Source organism: Stegodyphus dumicola, chromosome 4 (assembly GCF_044657685.1).
Source record: "Stegodyphus dumicola isolate Sdum_Otavi_A_Nest chromosome 4, ASM4465768v1".
NCBI lineage: Eukaryota > Metazoa > Arthropoda > Arachnida > Araneae > Eresidae > Stegodyphus > Stegodyphus dumicola.
Window position 1 is genome coordinate 64,383,101 of NC_140771.1, and position 27,931 is coordinate 64,411,031.

Sequence of the window (27,931 nt, forward strand, 5' to 3'; positions counted from 1 at the left end):
TGGTAGAGGTTCCTAATGTCATCCTGCGACACATTCTGCCAGGCATTGGCGGCCTACCATGCCCCAGACATGCTGGATTGGTGAACGGTCTGGTGATCTTGCTGGCCAAGGAAGTGTATCAGCCGCACGGAGACAGTCCAGAGATATGCGAGCGGTATGTGACCTGGCATTATCTTGTTGGGAAATGGCCCCAGGATGACGTGCCATGAAGGTTAATGCAACCGGCCGCAGGATGGTATCAACATATCGTTGAGCTATTAAAGATGTACGGAGGATGACTAAAGATAACCTGCTGTCATAAGAAATAGCGCCCCACACCATCACACCAGGGGTTATTGGCTATATGCTTTTGTGAAACAAAGGCTGATTGGGACCGCTGGCCCAGTCCTATCCAGATACGGTGGTCATCTGCTTCAAGAGTGAAGCGGGATTCATCGTTGAACACTATACGATACCAGTCTGATGATAGCCATGATGATCGGCTGCGACATCACTCCAAACGACTCCGCCGATTTGTGGGGTCAAAGGCAAACGTCTCAAAGTATTCTGTGAGCGTAACCCCGCCTCAGACAATCGCCATGAGATGGTGGACGGTACCACGGGAGGTATAGGCGTGGCTGTAGTGCATTGAATAGTCGACAATGATACCGTCGGGACGGTTCGGGCCTGGCAAATAATCATCCTATCTTGCCTGGCATTTGTACTCCTTGGCCTTCCAGAGCCTTCATTTCGTCGGCAATTTCCTTGTAGCAACTATTGCTGCCAACACCTTTGCATAGCAACGCTGCAGGTGGCTGCCTATTGCTCGGTGTGACCACCCAACTTCACGCAACCCTACAATGCGACCAGGTTCCAAGTCGTTTAGTTGTCTGTAGGGTCTTCGATATCGCCGAAATTGCTTCTTTAAGGAATTACAATGGCAGCAACAAAAAAAGATAAATTTCCGCCTCTGTTACTGGTTTTATACTTATACGAATTGCTCAGTAGAAATGCGTGATATGATCGCAATTACTGTTCATTTGCCTTGAAAATTTGATCATTTGCATCTTTGATCAAGATGGTTTTGCATATCAAATTTCGTCACGATCGCAAAAGTCCTTCTTGGTGCTTCGAGGTTTTTGCAAAAGAGTGTAGATATGATTACTACCTACCTTCCCTGTAGCAGTATTTTAGGATTTTATATTTCTTTCTAGTGTCACAACTCTAATATCATACACTTCTCTTTTCCTACCATTATTGCCTCTCAGTATCTTCGTACAGTACAGCAGTGTTATTAAGACTATAAGTTTATCTCTAAAGCCACAGTAATGATGTTCTGCCCTATTATTATCTTATCTATCTGCTGGTAAATAGTTTTTGCAATAAACATAAGCCTTAAGAGCAGGCGGATATTGTGAACAGCGTTTTGTTGGGTACTGAACTGTTAATCACGCATAATGTAGGGAAATAAGTGTAATATGTTTTAAAAAATCTATGTTGGCTGTAGTTCGACTTTGAGAAGAAGACGTTTGAGTCATCTGATTTCAACAGAATCCATTTTTCAAAAACGGCGAGAGGCAATGTTTCACTGGTAACATAATCACAGTGGTTTCCTGGTTGCTGAAGCCCTATTAGCCCGTTTTTTGGTCAGAAATATGATCAGAATTTGATGATAAAGTTATAATAATTGGTAAATGTAATAGTTATAATCAAAAGAATCGTTTGGGGAAAAGTACGGTTGCCAAGCATCAGCTGTTTTTAACATTTCTGACCTAGCAGCCCATACTTAAAAATGAACATCTCGAATGTCATAGGCCAGCTTATCGCAGATGAACTGTAATAACTTCAATAAATAATCCAGAGAGTAATGAGTAATATTTAAGGTTACCATTAACGACATTATTGTTCTGTTAAATGTTAACAGAAAATTTGTTTTTAAACAATATAAATGAATTAAACTGCTTAATTGTATTTCCAAACTGTGCTCGGTTATCTTGCGTATGCAACGTAAATTTCCTGTAAGTCACATAATTCAAAAGAATTTATTGCTTCAACTTTCTATGTATCAAATTCGTATGGTAAGACCTGCATCAGTTTTCTTTTGTCAAAAAAGTAATTTATATAATTTAAGTTTGACTATAAAATATAGATTGAAATTAAATATCGCGATATTAATATTGTTCGATATTATAGTCAAAATTTATTTTTAAATTAATTTACCAGCCAACGCTTGAAATTCAGAATGCTCATTAAAATGATTTAAATTCGTTATTTTTCAGATTTTGGGTTGTACGGTATCGTTTTATTTTTAAGTAGTTATTTTATATTAAACCGCTTTCCCATTCTCATCATTTCCATTTTCCTTCCAGAATGTAAATTTATAGCTCGCGTGATATCCAAATGAGGTAGAAAGAAGATAGTATTTAAAGGAAGGTTTTAGAGCATCCGAGCGTGTTCTGCCTGCTGAAGGTCAGGTTGCTAATTTGATTTTCTTGAGAGTAGTATTCTGCGGCGTTGCGCTGTTCTAGACCACGGATGGGCAAACATTTTAGGTCGCGAGCCAAAAATCAAAAAAAAAAAAAAAAAAAAAAAAAAAGTTTGTGGGGCCAAGATAAATTTTTCTAAAATTTTAAAAACAATATACAATTATTACAATTTAACCATGTTAATGAGATAAATGAAATTGCGATTTCATTTTTAAAAGTTCCTTATATTGACGTTCGAAGTGAGATGTACTGATTCTAAGGAACGAAGCTAAATGCTCATCTGTCAGTCTACTTCAGAAAAATTTTTTTTCTAAGGTTTATGGTTGAAAACACTTGTTCACATATTTAAGATGAAGCAAACATAGCACTGAATTTCTGGGCGTGAGATATTAAATTTGTGTGTGTGTGTGTGTGATTATGGCAAAGCCTCTAGGGCTATCTGCCTAAGGGGAGGAATGCCTTCGTGGAGGACTTTCTGAGGGAAACTGATATACAAGTTACACATGGGGAAAACCACGAAAACGCCCATGCAGCCAGCCCGTTCGTGGGATTCGAACCTCGGACTGAACTACCAGTGTTCAGCGACTTTACCGCTCGGCCGCTGGTAAGCTATTAAATTTGGGAAACTTACTTTCGATAATGATTTGTAAAACTCTAACTTTGGTATATTTAGAAACAGCTTGAGATGATTGTTAGATTGCAAATCAATTAATTCAAGCTGCAAATCTGACGTCACTGTTTCATAATTTACGTTCAAAGGCACGGTAAGAAAATCCAATTCTATTTGAATGGCACTGAAATTTTGAAATCTTCGTTCGAACTCAAAATGTAGTTTTTTCAAGCCATCTTCATAATTCTTAAGCTTCTCTTCATTTATTGAAGGTTTTGAATTTAACCTCGGGGAATGAGAAAAGCTAGCTGCCCAGCAAACAGATTAAGTTTCATTAAGTTTTAAGTTAAGATAATTAAATTAAGATTAAGATTTTTCTAAGAGGTCTAATTCACCTATAATTGGATTCCCATATGTCTGCTCCCCGAGAAAGAGACAACGCTTGTTGGCGCCAATCTACAGTTATAACTAACAAAGAACTTCCCCTGTTAACACTTTACCAATTGAAAACTGTCTGTGCTTGCTATTTCCGTCAAATTACGTTTTGTAGAACAAAAATAGAGAAAAAAAGATCATCAGTCCTTTGAAAAAAAAGAAAGAAAAATAATATTTAAACAAAGTAGAAAAGGAGATGGATATATAATATATAAATATATATTTCTTCTAATTTGCCTCGGACCGGAAATTAAAATTCTCTCCGCGGGCCAAATGAAACCTTCCAGAGGGCCGGAAGTGGCCCATCCCTGTACTAGACATTAGACTTGTTACATCGACCTTCAGTCAGAAACAACTTGCGCCTCGAGTGGCAGAAACACGCTCTGTCTAACAATTCAAAAAATCTCAGATTAAATATACCCTAGGTCAATTTACATTCTGGTGAAGAAACAGAAAAGAGAAATTAATGGTAAAGGCTGAAATTATAAATAACTAATCAATTTAAATAATAATTCGTACATATTCATTTAAAAATTGTTTTTATGATAAATTGTAATACTGTTAATTAAGACTTAGATGGAAGCAGTTAATGTTTATTATAACTAAGTTTGAGTCTCGCTTTCTTTGGTAGCATAAACTACGAGACCTAAAAGATTATATAAGGAATTATCCTCAGGTCTTAGTACGACAAAAAATCAGAAGAAGGGTGTATGAAACCCTTTATTCACTCATTATATTTTCACAGACGACTCCACTTAAGCGTATACGCTAATACTTCTGGCTTAACTCAAAATAAGTAACGATGAACTTAAAATAAAATATAGTAGGTTTAGCCTAACGACTAGCAGGATAATTCAACAAGCAGGAAGGATCTGACTCGTGTAAGTCGATGTAAACAAGCATAATGGCTAGAAGTGCTCAACGCCACCAGAAATCTAATCACTAATAATTCAAGATAGCAACATGGCCTTCAAGCAGGCATAACACGCTCTCTAAAATCACGAACTCCAACTTCCGCTGTATGCTGAGATTAGCATGAAAAGTTCATGCTGTTCCGGCTGTAAGAACTTCGTGTGCCATAGAAGGGCGCTTTACGTAGAATGAGTGCAGCACACTAAGTCCAGGAGGACAGGATAGAAGATGGCAATTTAAAATTACCTTTCAAAACTTTGCCTTAAATATTACTTTTTTCTATCGCATTTAAATACACACGCGCTAGGTTATTAAATACTATTTTTTTCTATCGCATTTAAATACACACGCGCTAGCTTATTAACATTCTGGCAAGAAAGCGCAGGCGAAAAAGAGGATCAAAGTAAAGTTGCTTTAAAATAAAACTTAACTGTTAGCTAAATTAAATAAATCTCCACAAAGGGAATTATAACTTTAACAACTGCCAAAGTTTCATACGTTTCTGTTCTTAGCTCAGGAAATGTAAATTTGCTTTTGCTATAAAAACTTATACGTTTATTTCAAATTATATGTCTATGATTTTGTTCACTAAAAATTGCTTTTTATACAGCTCTATATATTTTATGTGTTAATGACAAAAGATCTGATTTCTTAGATATTCTCTTTTGAAAAATGAAAGAAACAAGACATCTGTATTATTTAAGATTTTAATAAAGTCCAACATACAAAACTTTTCAATACCAGGTCACATTACAGAACACACATATTAGAAACAAAAAGAAAAACAAAGAAAGAAATACAAGCCTTCTTACTTGATATCTGTCTTAAACGAAACTTTGAGACTAAAAGATTTTTCTCATCTCCACCACTAGTATGACAGAACACTATTGCAACTGGAAGGTTGTAGCTGGTACTAATAATGAATACATGCGGACACAAGAAAAAATTTCACATTATTAGTCACAACCAATACAATAGTTCACCATCATTAAAATATTAAATTCCAAAGCAATCCGCACGAAAGCACAATGTTCACAAGTTGATCAGATGTCTGATTGATACAGACGTTCACGTATTATACCTTTCCTAATTTCTTGAAAGCATTGCTGGGTAACTTTGTGCTGCATTGCAGTTCTGAAGTTTTAGCTTCAAAAAATACGGTTTTAAGGCCTGGCGCATTTACAAACTTGGGCAGCAAAGTACAGGACAGATTTGTGCAGATAATACTGCATATTTAGACTCAAAACGGAAAGCCTTCAATCTGATGGTATCAGTAAAACCTGTAACTTTAAGATTGTGGTAAGGCGAGCCATAAATTCATTATATTAATGTTCAACAAAGATTTGTGTTAATTAAGTTAATTTAATCAAATTAAAGTTAAATTTGATAGGACCTTGGCACTGCGTAGCCTTCCGTCTATATAGTGACTAGCTACTGTCCGAAACGTGTGACTTCAAGATTTGAATTTAGGAAGTTTGAATTTTGTAATCGACATATCTGTGCTTGTAGTTGGTCACATGGAAGGAACATCAACAAATTTCTCAGGTATTATGCTTGACTTAACCTTGAATAAATTTAGGAAGGTAAAGACAACCTCAGAAGATAGACTATACCGCTTAATCTATAATACAAGTCGAGTGCCGTAGCTTTGTTTTCTCTTCCTTTCTTATGCTGAACGTCTTTTGACACAGAGAAGGCTAAAGTAAAAGCAATTTACATCTGCCGAAATTTAGGAAGTTTTGTAATTTTACTTTTCGAGACGGAAGATATGACTTGATATGCAAGTGTATAAGTTTATACAGCCGTTATTGAAAATGTCGCAAAGTCTGCTGAGTCTGAATTCAGCAAAGCGTAAACTTATAAATTTGAATCCTAATAATAAATCTTACAAGGAAATGAAATAGAAAATAAACACATTGCTTCACATATAATAAGTTAGTTATTATTCTTTCTGTATGAATTCTGATGATAGTGCTTACCAGTTTCATCAATAAGCATAACTAAGATCTTTTCTTCCGAGAAATTGCCACATAAAGCTTTATTAACTGATGTTAAAATTTACATAAATTTTATTGTTAAAAATGAAGACATTATTCAGTATATTCAAAGAAAATAAAAGTATAGAAAATCCTTCACAAAGTAACCATGGATATTCTATTTTATTAACATGCATTGTATTTAGTTAATCAGGGATATTTCTGATATTATATCGGGTCTAATAGGCCGGTTAGGCATTCCATCATTTACAGTTACGATATTAACAAAATCATGCTCCTGCGAATATAAAAGCTCTGAACTCTATTTATGATGTGCTACTTAAAGATATGAACTAATATGTATATCGATTGCTTTTAATATTCATTATCTTTCAATTTTGAATATTACGGATGCTTTATTAATTTGTTTTTATACCTATTTCATATCGTAAAAGTTATATTTATCAACACAGTCTTAAACTCTCTTAAATCCCATTTCTTGGGATATTGAAAAACTCCTTTTTTCAATCAAAAAGAAAACGAAATTGTTGAAACCCAATTCATTAAATCCCAAAGTGGAAAAAGTAATTTGCAGAGACTTCCTTACATAAAAAGTACTAATATGATTTATTTTAGTCGATATTTTTCCAGGAATTATTTTTCCAGGAATTAAAAGTAGTAATATGATTCGTATTAGTGGATATTTTTCGAGAAATCGTAGTTTGTATCTTTACAACTAAAACTTATTTTATGCTTTTCCATTAAGTCTGTAGAGAAAATTAGTTTTTTTTTTAAATCACTCTTCTCTAAATGGGCCTATAAAGCTATTCCTCCGACAGTTACTCGAAGGTTTTATTTGAATCTACCTCTAGATTTAAAAGTCATCATCTGCTTCATATTACCATTTACTATCTTCAATTTTTAGTTCAAGGTTTCATATAATAGCTTTTGATATAAATGTCATTTTTCAAAGGCTATTTGTAAGCTGTTACCTAATGTTAAGCCATTCTAAAAATGAATAAAATAAGGTGATTGCAATTCTTCAAGAAACGGAAGTTACTCTTTTACCTTTTCTGAATTCTCGCTAAATCTTGCTCTTAAAGGTCATGAGTTAGTGCCATTACTTAAATGAAAAATCTGTAAGGCAACAATAATTCCATCTAGATTATTGTTAGAGAACAGTTTCTAATATTTTCCTTCCTCTGTGAACTTGAGAATTTTCTGAGGTGGAAATTAAGTTTGAACTAGATTGCAGGCAATTTCACAAAATACGTTACATTTTACTGAATTAAAGTTGAGCATCACAATAAAAATTCTCCATCAGTTATGATTTTAAAGTAGTAGGATATAATAAAACAGTTTTGGTTGGGGTTCATTTGAGTATACCTTACACTACATTTAGAAAGATACAAAGTATTATCTGCTATTTTTACTGCACTCTGCTGCCGTTTTAACTTTAACACACTCATATTAAAATACATAGTGAAATCACAAAGTAAAATGTAATACGATACCTTATAGTATGCTTTTACGCTTGAAATATTTTCAAAAGATTAAAACGTATGTCACTGAAGTTTATCAGTGAAACATAATTGATGGATGTGATATGGTCCTCCAAATCCTTACCTGTACATATTCAAAATAATGATGTTTTTCATTATCATTTCAGTATTTAAAGCAATTTCTTTTATTTCCAACGCAAACAATTCTCTTAAAGCTTATTTTCTAACAACAGTTACCATGAAAACAAAAAAATAATAGTTATTTTTTTCCATTTTGACTATGCACAGTCTTTGCAAGAGTTAGATCACATTAAGTGCAAATCTATATCATGAATACGTTAACTGTAACTTTGATCTCATCTGTATGTACTTGGAAACACACTGTTCATTGAGCACAACACGAAAGTTTCCTCCTGTGAGTCAGATTTAAAATTTTCGGAGTTAGCTGGAAAAGATAAAAAGTATATAATAAGTTCCTAAATTAGCTAGAAAATTAAAAGCATCTGTTAAAAATACACAGACTAGGTTATTATATCAATCATTCAGTAAATTATCATATATGAATTATGTTAAATATGGCAATTATAGTAGTGTTACATAATCGTTGCGTATGATAAGTGCTGATAAAAAAGAATTAATGATTCTTCCTTATTATTACATCCCTACTTTTTAAAACGCCGTGTTGGCACCAGGGTTACCCCAAATTTATTTTTACTTCACAGATACACAGAGCGTGTTTTCCTATATTTAGAACGATTTAGGGGCCCTTTAACTATTGTTTAAAATGTGAAGATTATTGTTTTAAAATGATCGATCTGATAGCCTTTTATCAAGTTCTGAGTCTGCATCGTGATTTCTATGACAAAAGGGATTTCGTAATATTTTCAAGCGTATTGATTTCCATTCGTCTCCCAATACTTTACAGAGTCCATCTATCCTGGCGGGTTTGAGTATAGAAAGAGCTATTTTTAAGAAACCATTGGTACAATAGTCCATAAGTGAAACGTCATGGATTTTTCCAATAATACGTTGAAAAAGTGTATATGCAATACCTGTATCAGGTTTAATTTTTTTAAGATATGCAGGGGTACTTTTCGAAGTATGGCTGTTGCTTTTGAGAGATACGTTCAGTTGATACGTTAAGATTTTTTCCCACTCTTCATATTTTTGATTTCCAAACAAACAATTTGGAATAAAACTTTATGGCAACAACAAATTTCCAAATTATTTGTGAGAGTCATAAACTGAAACCTCTTACTGAAACTTTCTTTGCACTAAGAGAACGAGATTTGTACACTTTACCCCTTCGGTTTTGGTTATAAATAGATATTTTTTTATTGCAGTGGTTTAGATAAAAGTCATGCTTCATTAACGGTCCCAATATATTTACATTTACCTTCTGTTAAATAGTTTTCATACTGGTTTTTACAAATTGTTCTACGTTGAGCCACATGCCTTGGCAAAAGCTGGTGAACAGTGTGTTTTTTAGCATTTTTAAGTTCTAAAGCTTGGTTTACTATTTTATTTATTGTTACTACAGATGTATTAAAAGACTTTACAGTTGATTTCTGCATCGGCAGATTTTTCTCTTGTTACAACGATTTAACTTTAGAAACATTAGAAAAAGTATGTACCCTTTTCGAATATTCATTTGGAGTCTTTTTTTATGCAGAAGTAATGATTGAAGGAAGAACCGTCAAACATTAATTTATCTGATCTGTCAATGAATGACGAATAATAATGTTGTTCACTTAGAAATTTTAATAACATGCATTTGAAAGCGTTTTTGAATTAAGGAATGGGAATATTTCTCATCGGATAGCTGAAAAACATATCTTTCAATACACAGCTTATTTACATATGGCATTTTGAAAAAAAAAAAAAAAAGAAATAAATTTAAAGTAGAATATTTCTAATTTCAAATAATTGTTGTTGCCAGAAAGTTTTTTTCCCAAATTATTTGCTTTTTAAAAAATTCTTTTACAAGGTTGTTCTAAAAATATATAAATACTTTCGGTATTTCCGTTGCTACGTTTCCTGAATTACTTTTAATATGGCCTCAGAAGCATTTTCTCTTCAAAGACTTTCAGCACATTAACGCCGCAAGTTAAAACTCACAATTTATAGCCAACAGTGCTTGGTTGATTTTTTATTCCGCCACTTGGTGGGATAAATGTCAACCAGGAAACTCTGTCATCTTTCAACTTTTTGTGTAGGAGCAGCTGTTGCTGGATCAACAAAGTGAAATTTATGGTTCAAAGTAAAATGTCTCTAACCTGCTTTTTTCTAGTTCTATTTTATATGCTCGCCAACAATCTGAACAAATCATCTATTCCTCTTGTACATCGCAGACACTTTTTGCCATGGTTGTTGGTTGCCTGCACAGAAGAATTCACTAATTTCTTGGCGGAACCCGTCAAATACTGTGGAATTGTGAAAGCGCCCTAATGACTTTCTTTCGATACGAAGAGAATTTCGTTTATGTTCACAGTTTTTTCAGATGCACCTATTCTGTTATTTGTTTGTCGGATTAGATATAGAGAATACACCTCTCTAATAAATCTGTTTTAGTCAATTGTTGCATTTTCATAGAAAGTAAATTGCTTCTCCTACCGCTTAACACTAAATAAATTTCAGCGCTGTTACAAACAATAGTCTGGAATCACCAAACCAGGTGTCGAAACTTGCAGATTTCATGTGGCGTCACCAAAGGATTTTATTCATGACTAGTTTTATTTAAAATTCATATTTGCATATTCGAATGCGAGAAGAATGTATCTTTCTCGGAAGGGAGACACAGCATCTTCATTTCTCGGTTAATTCAGAGCTCTAATCATTACAAGCAAGCCATAAATGATTGTAGTTAAAACTGTGAAAAATTTTATGATGGCGATTTACCGATGATATTGGCGCAGTTTACACAACGAGGGGCCGTAACAATAAGAACGTACCGAATAAATTTTATATGCAAAATTTTATATTAATAGTATTGTTACGTTTTATTCTTCCTTCTCGTTCGTACGGAGTTCGTTGATTTGAAGTGCATAACGACGACGATGAAGTATCGAAACACACTTTATTTACCAATATTAATCAGATAGCTCCAAAATCACTTTTACAGTCGTCGAACTGTTATAAACACGCTGACACGTTCAGCGACACAGCCTTCACACTGTCTATCAGCTATGACTGACTATCAGCTCGCTAGACGAGGCCCACATTAACTGACTGCGGACCAGCAGGGTTTATATAGCTTTCGGCTTGTGTTCGAGAACATTCTGCGCTAAACTGATAAGAATTCGTTCCAGAAGGTTCTCCATCCGTCCATGGTATATTGCTAAGTTTGTCGCCAAATGGGCGATTCTTCGCCAAATATGGCAAAATTGCATTCTTTTGCCATTTTATGGTAACCCTAAAACTGCTTTGCGGAGAAGCCATCTTAGCGCCGCTGTACATTTCGCAACAGTATTATCAGTATGCATTATTTTGCATAACGCTACAAATTTTATCCCTTTAACGCAGTTCCAAGCTGTTTTGGGTTCACATTAGCTAGATTTAAGTAATCCGATATATTTAATTTTCATAAAATATTTTCTGGTTTATTTTTATTAATAATTCAAAGAAACGTCGTAATTTTCGTAGGATACTCTTTGCGTGAAAATCACAATAAAAAGATGCTATGTCTAAGGAACAGAATACAAAGTCGCTGGAGTAAATCCTTGTCCTGATATTAGCAGTACGACGACAGTTACTGTTGTATTTATAAAAAACAAGCAAATTGAAAAAGTTAAGTAAACAAATTAGGTTCAAATTTATAAAAGCGCTTTCGGTTCTTAAGATAAAAATTACATAACAGTATTAATCCGGAGGCTGCTGACATCCCATTTTATCTTTTGATCAATGGCAAAATTGCTTAAATTCTTCACAAGCTCATTTTCTCACTCATCAGTAAAATTCTCTGTTCGATTCTTAAGTAACCTATTTCTGAAAGTAATTCTTAAGGATTTTTAGTATTTCACCTAATGTGGGTTTTCCTAAATTCGATTTCGCCGCTGTGACGACCATTGATTTCTACATAGATACAGTGTTTGCTCTTCTCACATTTGCAAAATTTTACTCCAGCACAAGAGAGATTTATATTTGATTACCTTTGGAATCGATAGAATTATATTCAAAATCTGTGTCAAACTAAGGTTGCTTTCTTGGGTCCGTGACACTCAGCCGAAAACCACTTAGCCGACGGGACTTAACCGACACCACTTAACCGACACCAGTTAGCCGACAGGACCTGTAGCCGACACGGACACGTAGCCGACAGGGACACTTAGCCGACAGGACATTTAGCCGACAAGGACACTTAGCTGACATGTCATTTAGCCGACACGGACAGTTAGCCGACATGGACAGTTAACCGACAGGACATTTAGCCGACACGAACAGTTAGCCGACAGGATATTTAGGCGACAGGTCATTTAGCCGACACGGACAGTTAGCCGACAGGACATTTAAGCGACACGGACACTTAGCCGACAGGACATTTAGCCGACAAGGACACTTAGCCGACAGGTCATTTAGCCGACACGGACAGTTAGCCGACAGGACATTTAGCCGACACACAGAATTCGCCGTCAGGGCATTTAGGTACGGGACAGTTAACTGTCAAGACATTTTGTCAACAGGACAATAAGCCGACAGTGATGTTTAGCTGACGCGTACCCAATAATTATTTAAATTTACAATCAATTACAAAATATCTCGACTTCTCCATAAGTTCAATATCTAAGTTATTTTTTTCACCTATCAGTAAAATTCAGTTTTCGATTCTTGAAGATCTCATACGTGCTTTTAATTTATTGCGTTAATTTAGCATTGTTTGATATGTATCGCGCTGCTTGTATATTGGACAAATTGAAAAAGCGCTGAAATTTCTCGTTAGGGAATGTGAATTAAATTTCGAAAGGAAAAAGAATTTTTTTAGGTAAGTACAGCGGTCACTTAATTACATTTTAATATGAGATCTTCAAAAATTATCCGTAAAGCTTCTGTTATTTAATCAACTTTCACATTTGCTCATCACATCGTGTTACATTCCTTCCCTTAAAAAATCATTTGGCTGCTCCCACTAATGAAATTTCCTTTCCTTGTCATGAAAAATCTGAATAATGCAATAAAAATTACTGTCATTCTTGAATTATACTTTTTTTATGGAAACATATGGCAGTGAGGGTTAGTTTAGCAAATATATTTTATTTTGTTATTAAAAACAATTAAAAAAAGTGAATGGTAATTATTTGTGACCTCTATAATTAGCAGTTCATGCCACCATCCTCAAAACTCATAAATTTTGTGCATTCTGAGTTATAATACGTCGAATGGTTGTTGCTGTTGATGATTAGAGAAATTGTTCTTTCTGTCTACGGCGATGCTTTATTTCTGCGATTTTGTGAAGAAAGGGAGAAAGACATTGCTCTCACCGCTGAAGCTGATCCTGAGTTGCTGTCGTCTCTTCTTGATGTTCATGATAAGTATGTTTTCATTATTCTTATTGCCATTAGGTTAAAAGTTAGGATTCATGCATATCATGGACAAGGAGGCGATCGAAAACCGTATCAAATCTGTGTGTAATCACAGAAATCTGGAAGTTACCAGCGATAGCTTAGAAAAACTTAAGCAACTTATGCTTTCTGAGCTTCATGCTTATCAAAATTCATTTAATCCAAATAATGAGACTGAAGTTCACTTAGCTCACGTCAATGCTATGGAAAAGGATACAAATCTTAGAATTATACATTAATGAAATGAAACAAAAAGAAACCCTAAATAATCCAACACAGGAAACAAATAAATCTGATATTACTGCTAGTCAAAAATCTAGAATCAAAAAGAAAAACACAATAGATAAAGAAGGATACATAACCCCTAGAATAACTCATAAGAGAACTCTATCAAATTCCAAAATAGAAAAACCAGCTCAAAAAAAGTAAATTCGAGGAACTAAACCCTGAAGACAATATGGAAGCAGAGGAAGGTGAATTTATTACAACCAACAAAAAAGCAGGACAAATTTCCCTTATAGTGTTAGCAGACTTCACGGGGAATTAGGATAAGATGAAAGAAGAATTTGAAGAGCAATTAAATATCAAAAAATATCCTGGAAATCTAAGTGGAGGTACACTGACCATAAGAGTTTATGACTCAGACCACTACCGCACAGTTACTGAATACCTAACTAAACTACAGATCGTTTTTCATAACAATAACTTTTATTGCATTATTCAGATTTTTCAGAACGGTCTACTCCTACTACGCTGATGACAGCAGCCAATTCAGTCTAGCCTACGATGTCTCTCCAGTAACTGCGCTTCGTAACGCGAAATGAATGATCTCACCTCACTGCAGATTCTTCCACGATATTCCTACAAGCAAGTTATCAACAGTATCTCCCAAATCACTATAATTGCTCCCTACGAATATAATTGCTCATCACCTCCTACTTCGATAAAATGGTATCTGAATGCTTCGCATTCAAATCTCCTGAACTTAGTGCTAGCACAGAAAAAGGTTATGCTCAGTAATTTCACTTGCTATATACGAGTTAAGGCAATGGCTGGATACCTACATGTGTGTGTCGGCTAAATGTCCTGTCGGCTAACTGTCCGTGTCGGCTAAATGTCTTGTCGGCTAACTGTCCGTGTCGGCTAAATGTCCTGTCGGCGAAGTGTCCGTGTCGGCTAAATGACCTGTCGGTTAAGTGTCCCGTCGGCTAAGTGGTTGTCAGCTAAGTGTCCGCGACCGTGCTTTCTTTGTACTAATTTTAAATTTTGGTTATATATGAAACAAAGGTAGTAAATTTCTGAGGCCCGGTGGCGCAGTGGCTAGCGTATCGTGCAGCAGCACCACTGGTCCGGGGTTCGATTCCTGGATAGGCAAGGTCGACTCAGCCTTTCATGCCTTGGGTCGATAAAATGAGTACCAAGTTTGTTTGGGGACTAAATACTGGGGGTCTTGCGGCAAGCTTACCACTTGTTCAGGGCATATGCCTTACGCACCCCAGGGCCCACGGTCAAGAAAGCAGATTTTGGGCACTCCATGCCTTGGCCCATTAGGCTGTTACGCCACTGAGTTTAGTTTTAATTTTTAGTTTCGTTAATTTCAAATATTTTGTAAAAACCATGCTTGATATTATCACATGCGTATGGGTTCGTAATGAATTGAATGAACGCATAACCGATGATAGCTTGATGAAATTCATTTTCTCAAAAGAAACACTTACAGCTCTGAAATTTTCACAAAGTACTCGTACAGCTCTTATCAGTATGACAGAGCACAATCAGTATTACCACTTAAAACACTAAACTAAAAGGTTAAACACATGGCAATACAAAAGCCTCAAATGCGTGAGCTCGCAGAGCGATCTCTCCATAATCTCAGTACTCTGAACTAAACTGAAAACAGAGTTTTCTCCGTCCGCAGAGAATTTTCTAGCTCTTTCGAATTCTCGAAACTGTTGGAAGGCATGTACAATTACACTTACATAGAAATTCAAGCAGTTACAGTTACACAGGAATAGGACGAAAAGGTTGTCAAATGGTAGCCGAGTTTGGTGACCTTTGGTCATTTCTTTTCGAAAAATTAGTCGCCGAAACCATCGCCAGCTTGGCGCTATCTCGCCAGTTCGTCGACATAGCCATTTATCTCGATGATAAATAGACGTATCCCTGTATCCGTGATTTTCCGGCGATGCTTCGCACTTTCGAGGCCTTTCATGTTACATTATGCAAGAGATACTACAAATTACATATAATTTTACAAAATTCGTAATAGTATTTTCAATTAAAAGTTACAAAAAATGCTTACTTTTCACTTATCTATAAGAATGCGCGGCTGAGGTCCACTGTTGTGACACTGTACTCGGCTATAGATACTGACTTCTTCGTCAAGAATTTGCTGCAGAAATAAAGAGATAAATGCTAAGTTTACAGAACAATTTTTATTTATGATAGTCGCTAGCCGCACAAACTAGTTATTATAAAAAGGAAAAATTAATGATTTTAATGAGTCCAGTTAGTATAATTTCATAAAAAATATTTAACGATTTTAATACTAAATTAAAAATATTGCTGTTTGATTCAGCTAATTTAATCAGCCGTTCTAGGTCACTGATTCTACACTTAAGATGCAGTAAAAAGTATTAACTGCATATAAGTATTCTAGACTAGGAGTTCTCAACCAGACGGAAATTATACCCTGGAGGAATTTCATAATTTCAGGGGTTGGGGGAGAATGCAGTCAGCCTTTTATTTACCTGTTAAATATTTAGATTTAGTTTATGAATGTAAAAGCTACTTTCATTCAAGTTTCGGAATTTATCAATATTATCTATGATTTTTCTTCTTTAATTTATTGAACACATAAAAATAAGCAAATTTAAATAAATGTATACGTGGTTTTCGAACTTCGGAAAGGAGGGGAGGGATGATCATCTAGCAATGGTGAAAGAGGTGCGGAAGGCAAAAAGGTTGAGAACCACTGTTCTCGACTTAAGATGCTGTAGTGGATACTACAACTCATTGTACGATTTATTTAAAACAATTCATTACTTTTAATTATGCTTCGAAAAGGCCTGGAATAGTCTACAGCATTTTATTGTCAGTGCATAAAAGCATGTTATTATTTAACAATTAAATATATAGGAAATGAAATATGGCTTGTTTCTTTCCATCAGATCTCTTAGAAATTTTCAGTGTAGTATACTGGAGGATTCGTAGTAGCTGAAATATCAAATATTTTATTTTGTTTTGCTTTCTTTTCACTCAAGAATTTGATGATAGAGGATACAACAGCAATTCTGTAGCAGTTATGTCACACATATTATTTCTACAGTAAAATTCATTATTTTCTTCTATTTATGAACGGCGACTCTTCCTAAAAGAACTTCAAAAACAAAATCAAGGAAGGATCTTAAAGTGATAATAACACAATATATAGCATAGATTGGATGAAATAAAATGAAGAATACTTAAGACTTTCCATATGAGTTACTAGCACGAATCCAGTTAAGCAAGAGAATCAAACGCATTTTTACTTAAATTAATCAGATTAAAAATTACTGTTAATAACTGTGTTTATTGCTTTTAAAATGCTTAGTTTATTTACCAACACGCGCGTAAGAAATTTTCTCTTTCTTTATTACTTACCTTTGTGGTTTAATTTCGAGCATGTCCGGCTAGCAGTTGGGAGGTCCCGAGTTTGAATCACGACGAAAGCATTGCCAATTTTTTGTATTTTTGGCTGTGACGAACACCCATTAGAGTCTACAACAGGTGGATTAAATATATACCTGATGCTCTGCCAAATGGCAACACACTGCGGCGTGGAAGATAAAAGTATTTTGTTTCCAGCAATGAAGAGATGTTGATTATAAATAGCCAGGTTTGTTGATTGAATTGGAAAGATAAATAACTTACGTGTTCTTCGTACAAGGAAGTAAAAAGGTGATATTTTGAGTAAAAAAACAAAACTAAATAAGGAAAAAAAATCATTTTGCGTTTAACTGCACCTTGAAGACTGATATTAACAATGGATATTTGATTTAGAGCATAAGTAATTAAATCTGAGTAACCGCTGAATTAGGATAAGATGAAAAAATTAAAATAAATTTCCGATAGTATCTTCGTAGGTTCTGCCGATATATTCTATGAATTTTTTTATAGAACTAATTATGCTGCCGCCATATATTGTTATTAAAGTTTTAATACATGGGTGGTCATTTCTGAGTTTACATATCTTGCTCAAGAGCTGTTTACTTAGTAATGGCAATTGTTTATAATTAAGGTCACTACCGATTTTGTGAGGAATTTCTCATCTCTGTTTAACATTAAACATGACTAGTCGAACAATTCGTAAAATACATGACCGTATTAAGCATGTTTCCATATCTGAGATTATATAACTTACTGTAATGTTGCAATTATCATGACCAATTACAATCCGAAATAAATAAATATGTTCAGTTACAAAACTTTTGTGATAAATTCTAATCAATGTCTCGTAGTTCAGTTGATTTATTAAAGATTTATTTATACTGATATATTTAAGAAAAGTGCATATATGTAATGTGCATATATGTTAACTTGCATATATGTAAATATGTTTGATTATATGTAAAATTGTATGTAAATTATAAAATATGTTTGTATATATGTAAATTTACAATGATTTTAACGTATAAATACTAACAATATCAAAAATTGTAAACATACGTTTGGTGACTAAGTTTTCCTCTGACAGCGTTACAAAGTATAATTAACTTCATAATATTCCAAATTAGCGATATATAATAAATATGTGGCTAGAAACATTTTTTTTATTACTCAGAATAATGGTATAATTTGAGTACAGATAAAACCAAATTATTTGACTTCCATTTCATTTTAATCTATGTGACAAAGATGCAAGCAAAATCTATCTACATGAAAGACATTTCATGTAGTTGCTTGCAGGGAAAAGGCGCACACGGTTAATGATTTCTCTTCCTTTCATTTTATATTACACCATTGAAAAATTTACATTTTGAAAGCCTGACCACGAACCTAAATTTCAATCAGTACGTGACATTAAAATTATTTTTGAATACCAAACTAATTTCCTATATTTATACTTTTGTTAAATACGATTATTACATGTTAATCACTTATTGCTTTAAAGTAAAGAATGTAAAGACAAAATATGTTCTAACGTGCATACTGCAGTACAAACAGCAAGCAATCAATTTAAAATCAATTTTTGGCCAGAGTCCAATGAGATAGAAAAAATGACTTCCTGCTGGTATTTAACGCAGTCAAATAAAAACGACTGCGCAAAAAAATCATACATTTCGACCCACAGTCATCAAATTGAAATAGTTAAATCCTATTAAGAAGAATTTAAGAGACTCAGGTTGTTAGCCATGAGAGTGATCAGTTCGAAAAGTGGAGATTTTGGGTTCAGGCAAGCCAGATCTAAATTTTAACGAATTAAATTTCGACACAGAAATCTAGCAAAGGCTTTGTTGCTTAACTGAAAACTAACGAAATCATATAAAAAAACCTGCATTCTTGATTTCCCAATCTTATCTCGAAAGGTTAGCATTTCACATCTCAGTTCACACATTTGCTTCATATTTTACTTGTAGAATTAAAGTACTTGATTAATATTTTGCTTGACTTAATGTATGTAATATATTTCGTAGGCTTATGCAAGACTGAGACAGGTCCCATACGATGAATGTAGCCGGTAGATATTGCTTCTCAGTAGTCATGAACTATTTGTTAACTGCAGTAAAATACTGTCTAAATTAAATTTCGGTTTCGAACCAGCTTCTTGTCAAATACAAACTTGTCTAGTAACCTGAAACTGCTAATGGAATTATCAACTGATGTTTAGGTCTATCCTAAGGACGATTTAATAATACATTCCGTTATCTCATTATGTAATCTGGTTAGATCTTGTATGGGGGATTTTGGAATGGAACTTGTTATATACGAGATAAAACAATTATTAAATAAATTAATTAAGGAACTGGGATTTCAAGCGAGTTCCTCTCATAAGCAGAGAAGAGTTTTAATAATATATTCAATAAAGCCACACTAATGATGAATCGTAAAACTGGCTTTAAGGTAAATTTTGTACAAACGAAAAATATAATAAGTCAATAAAATATACTAAGTTGACATTTTAATGACAAGTGTTATTTGCGCATGCAGCATTTTAAATATTTCCAAAAATTTTGCCTAAAGCTGTATATGGTTAAGAAATCATTAAATAGCAAAACGTTAAGCATATTTTTGATTTGATTTTTAACTACCATGTAATGCAGTTATGATTAATATTTGCTCATTAATACAAGCCAAAAGTATTTAAATCGTGAAAAAATTTTAATGTGTACAACTCAATATATATGTACTGTGTATACAATGTTGAATATGCGTTCAATGTGTGTGTGTGTTTAAATGTGTTTACATATTTTCAACGTGTGCTTCAACTTAAAATAAAAAATATACGTAACAATGAAATCATATTAAATCTGGACAAGATGTTAGAGTTTATGCTTAGTGTAACAAATTTATTAGTTCTAATAATAAAATTCAGTGTAAAAGAACATACGAGTAGCTAAGCGAGACCAGGGCATTTTGTTTCTCCACACTCACATTTACTTCCAGAAGTTATGAAATAAGGAAAAAATATCGAAGATAAGCTTAGAACTTTAATACTGTAAGTCTCCCCAGTCATCACGAAATTATACAATGCTCACCAATTCGTCAAAGTTACGGCAGACTTGTAATTTTTAACCATATTTGCCACTAAAAGTAACGTATAAGAAAAAAATTAAATTTTGAATATTTTAAAAATGTGTATTAACATGGAAAGTTTATTTACATTAAAAATAAGATTACGGCTTGAAAGATACAAATTTAATAATAGTGACGGACAAATGCCGGCCGACGTGCATCTCTAGGCAGAAGGAATATCTGAGACTTTTGATATGGCATTAACATCAGACGAAAATCTTTTGATAATACTGTCACCCTATTAAATCTTTTGACAATATGGCCTCTATATTAAGTACCTTAGGATGAGGCCCATATAGTTGGAATTAAAATAAAACGTTTTACTTTGTTTTACTAAACGAACTTTTGCTATTTGAATTCTTTTAACTAATAAGTTATCATATGTACAATTGAAAATACTTACCAAGTGATATGAGGCAGAAAATATCATGGGCCCACCAGCGGCCGAGCGGTAAAGACGCTGAACACTGGTAGTTCGGTCTGAGGTTCGAATCCCGCGAACGGGCTGGCTGCATGGGCGTTTTCGTGGTTTTCCCCATGTGTAACGTGTATACGAGCCAGTTTCCCTTAGAAAGTCCTCCACGAAAGGCATCCCTCCCTTTAGGCAGATAGCCCTCGTGTGCTTTGCCATAATTAAATACATCAACATCAACATCAGAAAATATCATGGGGACATGACATCATGGGGAATGACTCCCTTGTACGATTTATTAAATTATACACATTTTTTGCTGCATTTCACTTAAAATTATTTCCTCGAATTTCATTACAGGTATATTTTTAATTCTATTTGTTCAGTTCTCATTTCGCGGTAAAGCAAAAATACATATAAACTTCAAACATTTTCATTAAAATTGTAACCTGCAGGTAAACTTAAAGCACCAAATACACTTGAAATTTAAAAACAATTCTTACAATTAAAATTAGAGTTTCTACGCCAAAACAAGCTCTTCGATCAACGGACAGGAATAAAACATTTCCAGTGCACAAAACTGTTAGTTTTGGTCCCAAGTACAAAAAGCAAAAAGACACTGTAGTTGGAGCAAAAACTGACTTAATTCACTGTTTTTCTAAGAGCTTCAAATGTAAACAAATGGTGGCCTCGTTTGGCCTAGCGTCACTTGTTGATAATTCTACAACTATTGCATTAACGAAAGGCCTAAGAAATTTAACCGGAACATATGAACAACATAATTCAATTATCTTTAAAGTAAAAAATGCTCTATTTACCAACATATAAGAATAAAAAAAAGAACAACTCACTGAGCCGGATAAGAGGGTATATATATATATATATATGTGTGTGTGTGTGCGGCCGATTGAAACATAGAAGGAAAGTGCACAACCAGATAATACTTAAGAGACCCAGATGAAAAATTTCAATTTTCTACGGCTAACCGGTTATCAGTTATACGAGAAATATATATACATAGTATGCACGTAAAAACGTCACGAAAAAATCCCTTCTGGATACATTTTCAAAACATTTTTACAAAATCCGTTTTGAAAAAATAGTCTTTTATTCTGTCCATATATACAGATGTCACGCTAAAAAAATACTGAAATCTATTCGAAAGCGGTCAAAATGGCAATTTTCGTTGAAATATGAAGCTCGGAATTTTTCGCGATTACAATATTTCCTTTACATCGTACAAGGAAGTAAATAGCATTTCTATATATGGCAAAATTATTCAGTTATGATGGTATTATTATTCAAAATTTATTTGATAGATTCTAAAATTGTTCTGAATTTTTTCCATTTTCTTTTGATGACACAAGAGAAAGCATGAATGAAATCGCCAAGTAAAAATATTGATCAGCCACACTGGTAGTGTGAATTCAAGTTTACAACAACAACAACAAAAAACAAAAAAGGCAAGATTTCTCACATGGACATCAAAATTTGTATTTCTGAATACATAGCTTGATTTCTTAAATCATCTTTTGACTGAAATATCACCCAGTGAAACATTCATTCGAAGAAACATTCATTTCATTCGAAGAAAATTTCATTCGAGATGAAGGTACCTTTCAGTAATATTATTTATCATCTGTCTATGATGAAAAAGATTCTCGTGCTAAGTCAGTCACAAAAAAATAATTTTTTTCAAAAAATGTTTCTTGCTTAATTTTAAATTTAATTTTTGACACCATCAAGTTTGGTTTTTCGCTTTAATTTGATTATGGCAAAGCCCTCGAGGGCTTTTTCCTAACGGGAGGGATGCCTTCGTGGAGGGCTTCCTAAGGGAAACTGGCTCGTATACATGTTATACATAAGAAAAACCACGGAAACGCCTATGCAGCGACCCCGTTCGCCTGTATTCGAACCCTGAACCAAACTACCGGTGTTCAGCGATTTTACCGCTCGGTCGCTGGTGAGTTTCCATTGAAGGAAAAAAAACTGAATACATGAACTTCCGTTATTTTGTGTTATAATTTATACTTAAAATATATTTAACCCTTTCTTTCTCAAATGGTAAAACTCATCTATGAATAAGTAGAAGTACGCCATCATAGAATAATAAGAAGTACAACGTCAGGTTTAATGTCACTTTAAAAGTACCAGAATTAAATTTATTGCAAAATATAACAAACACATTAATGTCTTGAATGTCAAAAACTTGCAATTAACAAATAAAACTTGGTTCTTTACAAGTATGAAAGTGATTTAAGAACATTCTCGTGGGTTTGGATAACTTAAAAAATATAAGCATTTATTTAAAAAAATTAAAAAAAATAAATTAAAAAACTTTCCTCCCTTGGTTCTGTTCCAAAAAAGATTGTTTAAATAAATTTTTGGATCGTTTATTTTCGTAGCACCAAAGGAATCATCATTTACTGAACCTTTTCATATTCATCCCATAACTCCATGCGGCTAGTCGAAGAAAAATTGAAAATAAAAATGGTAATCCTACTAAATCTAATAATATTTCTAAATAGCAAGCAAAAGCTTGGATATCTAGAATGATAAAAAAAATCTCTTTGAGCGAATTTACTTAATAAGAATCCCATTTTTTTCCCTTTGAGCTAATACACGTTTTGTAAAGTAACTTTCCCAGTTAAAAACTACTCTGTATTCAATGCTTCTTGCAAGGACACTTTAATAAATGATCCGAAAGAAGATCTAAACAAATCGGAGTTTTCATAAGCTTCCCAAAAGTCGAGAGAAAAATGGAAAATAAAGAAAGAAAATCCTCTTTAGTGCAAAATTATCCATTATACGGCACACGTGGCGCCGGGCGAAGGATGATATCGCCATTTATTTAAGAAAAGTCTTATCAGGCCAGCAGTCAATTACGAATGCGATTTGCTATTTGCGTAAACGAATTCGAAAATACTTTAAATCTCTTCGAAAACACTTTTTTATTTTTTCTTTAAAAGTAGCAATTGAAATATTAAGATGATTGTCAAGTGTTTTTATTTACAGTTTTTTTGATGATGTGTTTAACGATAGAAAATATTTCAATTTAGCAAATCATAATTTTTCAGTGGGTTGGCAGAGTTATGGAGAGGAAGCAAAAATTTAATGGAAGTCTGATTTCAAGAGCATATTTTTTAAACGACTCTCTTGAATTAGTCTGAGTATGATATTTGCAATGCTAAAAATAATTTTTTATTTTTACTAAAAAGGCAGGGGTTTTTAATAATTTGTTATTTCTTGAGATTCCTAATATTTGTGCTTAATACTATTATAAAAATAAATGCCTTAACGAAGGTGCTTCACTAATTTTGATTATAGTCCATTCATAATTCTTGATCTCAGTCAGTTTACATCTAAGTAGAAGGTTTACGGACACTTTACGTCTTTGTACAGTGAAGTTTCTTCTAATAACAAGAAGTTACAGTTTACAGTTTCAGAATATGATACTGGTATACAAAGATTCACGGAGTTCACTGCTGAGACGGACAATATTATTACATATAGGATGTCCCAAGAAAGCTCCAGATTTAATATGTCCAATAAAAAATTATGTTTTTATAAAATGGAAAATATTTTTACAAATATACAACAGGTAAATGTTCTGATTTAAAAAAAATGCCTTAGAGAGGCTTCGGCAACCTATGACTCGCAGATCATCAAGTGACTCATTTCATACTTTCAAGTGACTCTTGAATTCCGAAAATAAAATATAACCTATAAAAATAAATTTTAAAACATAACTATGGAAAAAGCACTTGAAAAATATATAAAAATAAACCGAAAATAAATAATAAAAATAGCATTTTTGTTTGATTACAAAGTTGCGGTAATGAACATGCATTTTTTAAAAAATTGCAACTTAATTTCAAAGCGAAATCGTAAGTTTGGCATCGTCGATCCATAATCCTCCCAAAATGGCTTTATCATATTGTCCGCATTCGGAAGCATGAAATTTATTTAAAAAAGAACAAGGTCAGCTTACTACCGAAAATTGAGACCCTTGTATTCGTTCTACAGCTAACTATAAGCTAGACGAAATTGACGTCCCCACATGCCCAGTAACAGGTGAGCCATTGCTATCGAAGAGAACATTAAAGTTCATCCAGTTATGTTTGTTTTTATAATAGTTTTTAACTTGTATAATTAAAGCTTATTGCAATTATTTTGTCAATAAAATTTATCTTATTATTCATCAAGAAAATCTTCCTTCCCTTCTTTCCACCAACAGTGGGGCAGCAGATCTACTGGGGAAGTTAGCATATCGGCCAAGCGAAGGAATTAATTTTGCTACAAATGTTCCTGGAGTGCAGACTCCTAAGGCCTCGTATGTTCGGCGGAGAGATATGTAAAATGTAGTGTTTCAATCCGTTTCAAAAGTCCACAAAATACTTTGGCGTTTTTTGTGCAAGACGTGTGTTAACTACTGCTGATGACTGCAAAAAAGAGTGCTGGACGAGTGAATGGTTTGGGGATGGAAGAACGGAGGACGATCAATGTTTCAAGGATGAAAGCATTGTGGGTGGTGAGAACAATTTCAGTTTCCACATGTACAGAGCTAGAGATGGATAAATACTACTTAATTACTGTTAATGGGCTTCCACAAAGTGAACAGTTAATGAGTTCTACAAATAACTACAATACAAGTAAAGTATTATAATATTAATACAGGTAAATTATTGTAATAAAGTATTGTCAGTTACATGGATACACTTGGTAAAATCAGCATTATAATGCATACCACTGACCCGAAACGTATTGTTAATGCATCATGTTTGGTGCTTTTGACCCGCAGCCGAAAAGGCTTGCCGACGCCTGGTCTAGGATATGTTGCTCTGCAGGAACGCATTTTCTCAATGAAATTCGTAATCGCCTTTCCATATATCTAGCTACCAAGGAGAATATAGACACGTACACTTTTCACTTAACGCTTTTTGTTGTTTCTTTTTAAGTTCGGATTATTTAGGAGATCCAAGAACATTGTCATACACGATAGCTATGTTTTTAGTAGGCCAGCTGGATCGAGGGCGTGGTGATTTGTCTGCTGTCAAACCTGTGTCCTCAAATTTTTTTATCACTGTGCGAAACGTTGTTTCATTAGATGCACTTTCACGCCCAAAGAGTTTACAAAGCCTCTCAACAGTCTGCAAGTAACATTCGTATTATTTTAATTAATTTTCACATCAAAATTCGATATTTCTTTGTGCAGCGGTCCAAACTCGACATTCTAAAATGAGACGTTCGTCTGCTTTAAACATATAAAAATATTTTCAATTTTTTAAAAAATAAAGTATTTTATGGGCTAACTCTTTGACTTATTTTGTTGTACGAAATATTTTTACAGAATGTGCTATCTTACGAGGTATATTTTAAGAACACTTTGCGTATTTTACTGTTAAGTTCTGTTCTACTTTTATTTTCTGATGCTATATATTTTTGTCGTGGTAGGTTTTTATTATGAATATTGTTATATTCTATGATTTAGATGTCTAATTTGACATTTTCATGATGCCAACGCATTTTCCCCAAAATGAACAACTTTTCCTCCTACTTAACTAGCATTTTCGGGTCTCACATATAAAACATAATTTATCTTCCAGATTTATAATGGCAATATGAAATGAATAAATTTGATCAAATTAAAACATTTCATTAGAGAAATCATATGCATTTTTTTTGAAGGATTACAGAATGAAGCTCTATGCTAGGTCGTTTTGAAATGTTTAAAACTGTGTATGATACTGTGATTAAATGTTTGACTAAAGAACTCTTAATCAAAAAGAAATAAAACAACGCTTAGATAATCTGCATGCTGATTCGTCTTTTTCTCGTTCTATTATGAGCAAATGCTAAAACAATTCCAAATAGGCCGAGAATTGATGGCATACAGGAACAATATTGCACAGTAAAGGAGTAAAATTCAAGGCTAAAGCAGCAATATCAATTTAAAGCCTATTCTACATGACCATTCACATTAACAAAGTCTCGAAAAAATGGGTATACTCTATCTTCTCTTAGCAATTCAAAAACAGCTACGTGTCAGTATAATTAAGAAACAATAAAGTGGATTTAAGGAACTTGAACGGCTCTCCAAGTGATTATTATTTAATCTCCAAATTGAAATCTGACTTAGAAAGAGATTTAATGTTAATGATGGCGCGAAAAGGGCAATTATGGGACATTTTGAGCATAAACTTTCCGATTATCTTTTCAAGAACATAAAATTTCTCATTACAGAATCATAGAATTGCTCGTTTGAAAATTATATCAAGGTATAAGAAGAAAATATTGAAGAATAAATTATTAAAATTTCTGCTTCGTTTAGAAATAGTTTTATCAAGATGTGGAATTTTCCTAAACAGATTTCATAAAAGTATCAGGTGCTGCAATAGTTTGTCTTTTGATTTCCTTGAAATGAAAACGTATAAGAAACTTTCATGAATATAATATATTGCTGTATGAAGCTTTCGTAGGATAGCTGTTATTCAGTTTGAATAGTTAATCCTTTTTCCATTTCTTTCTAAGCCACATAGTCTAAAAGCGGAAACTTGGAATCCACTGTAGAATTACTTTGCCAGCTTTATCATGCAAAATTGCTTTTGTGTAGAAGCTGTTACATTAATGCTTGTTATTTGTAACTGAGTTACAAATAACATTTATGCTTGTTATTTGTAACTATGTAAAGCATCTAAAAATAAAGAATTATGCATACTGGAAACAGTTTTTTCAGTTGATAAGCTGTTAATTGACAGAAAAATTGACTCAGAAGCTGTTAATTGATAGAAAAAATGATCTCAACTCCATCATCAGAAAACTCCATCCAGAAGATAGAAGGATAGAAGTTTACGGAAGTACTTTATTACATTAAGAATGAATAAACCTGTGCGTATAAGAAAAAGAACACACCAAAGAATAAATATTAAAGATGGTAATAACGAACGAAAACAATCGACGCCAATATGAATAAGTTTACAGGAATTTAGTTTAAAGTTAAACAGAACCATCCTTTTCAACTACGGAGTACTTATATGAATATTCTCATGAACATAAGTTATAAAATTTCCAGTTAGTTTCGGTACGTCGATGACATTTTTATTCTGTAGGATGATAATAAAGAAGGTTTTGATAAAGATTTGAAAATCATGAACTCCATTAATCCAGCTTTTTTATACACTTTTGAAAATGAGACACCCAATTCCATTCCGTTTATCGACATTTTAGTCACATGTAATGTATCTGATTGTGAAAAGCAAACATTCCCACTTGAACTGCGATTAATTAATT

At 33.5% G+C, this 27,931-nt stretch overlaps 1 protein-coding gene across 1 annotated transcript in view; it reads right to left on the reverse strand.

The window, feature by feature from the left end:
• Window positions 1-5,115: 5,115 nt before the first annotated feature.
• LOC118192483 (adhesion molecule nephrin-like) overlaps window positions 5,116-27,931 on the reverse strand; it is a 908,686-nt gene continuing 885,870 nt past the window's right edge. Inside the window, exons 11-12 of the mRNA XM_085815030.1 lie at window positions 15,758-15,847; window positions 5,116-8,345 (exon numbers count right to left, since the gene is read on the reverse strand). Coding sequence (XP_085671156.1) covers window positions 15,761-15,847 — 87 coding nt within the window. The 3' untranslated portion in view covers window positions 5,116-8,345; window positions 15,758-15,760. The remainder of the gene's footprint in view (window positions 8,346-15,757; window positions 15,848-27,931) is intronic.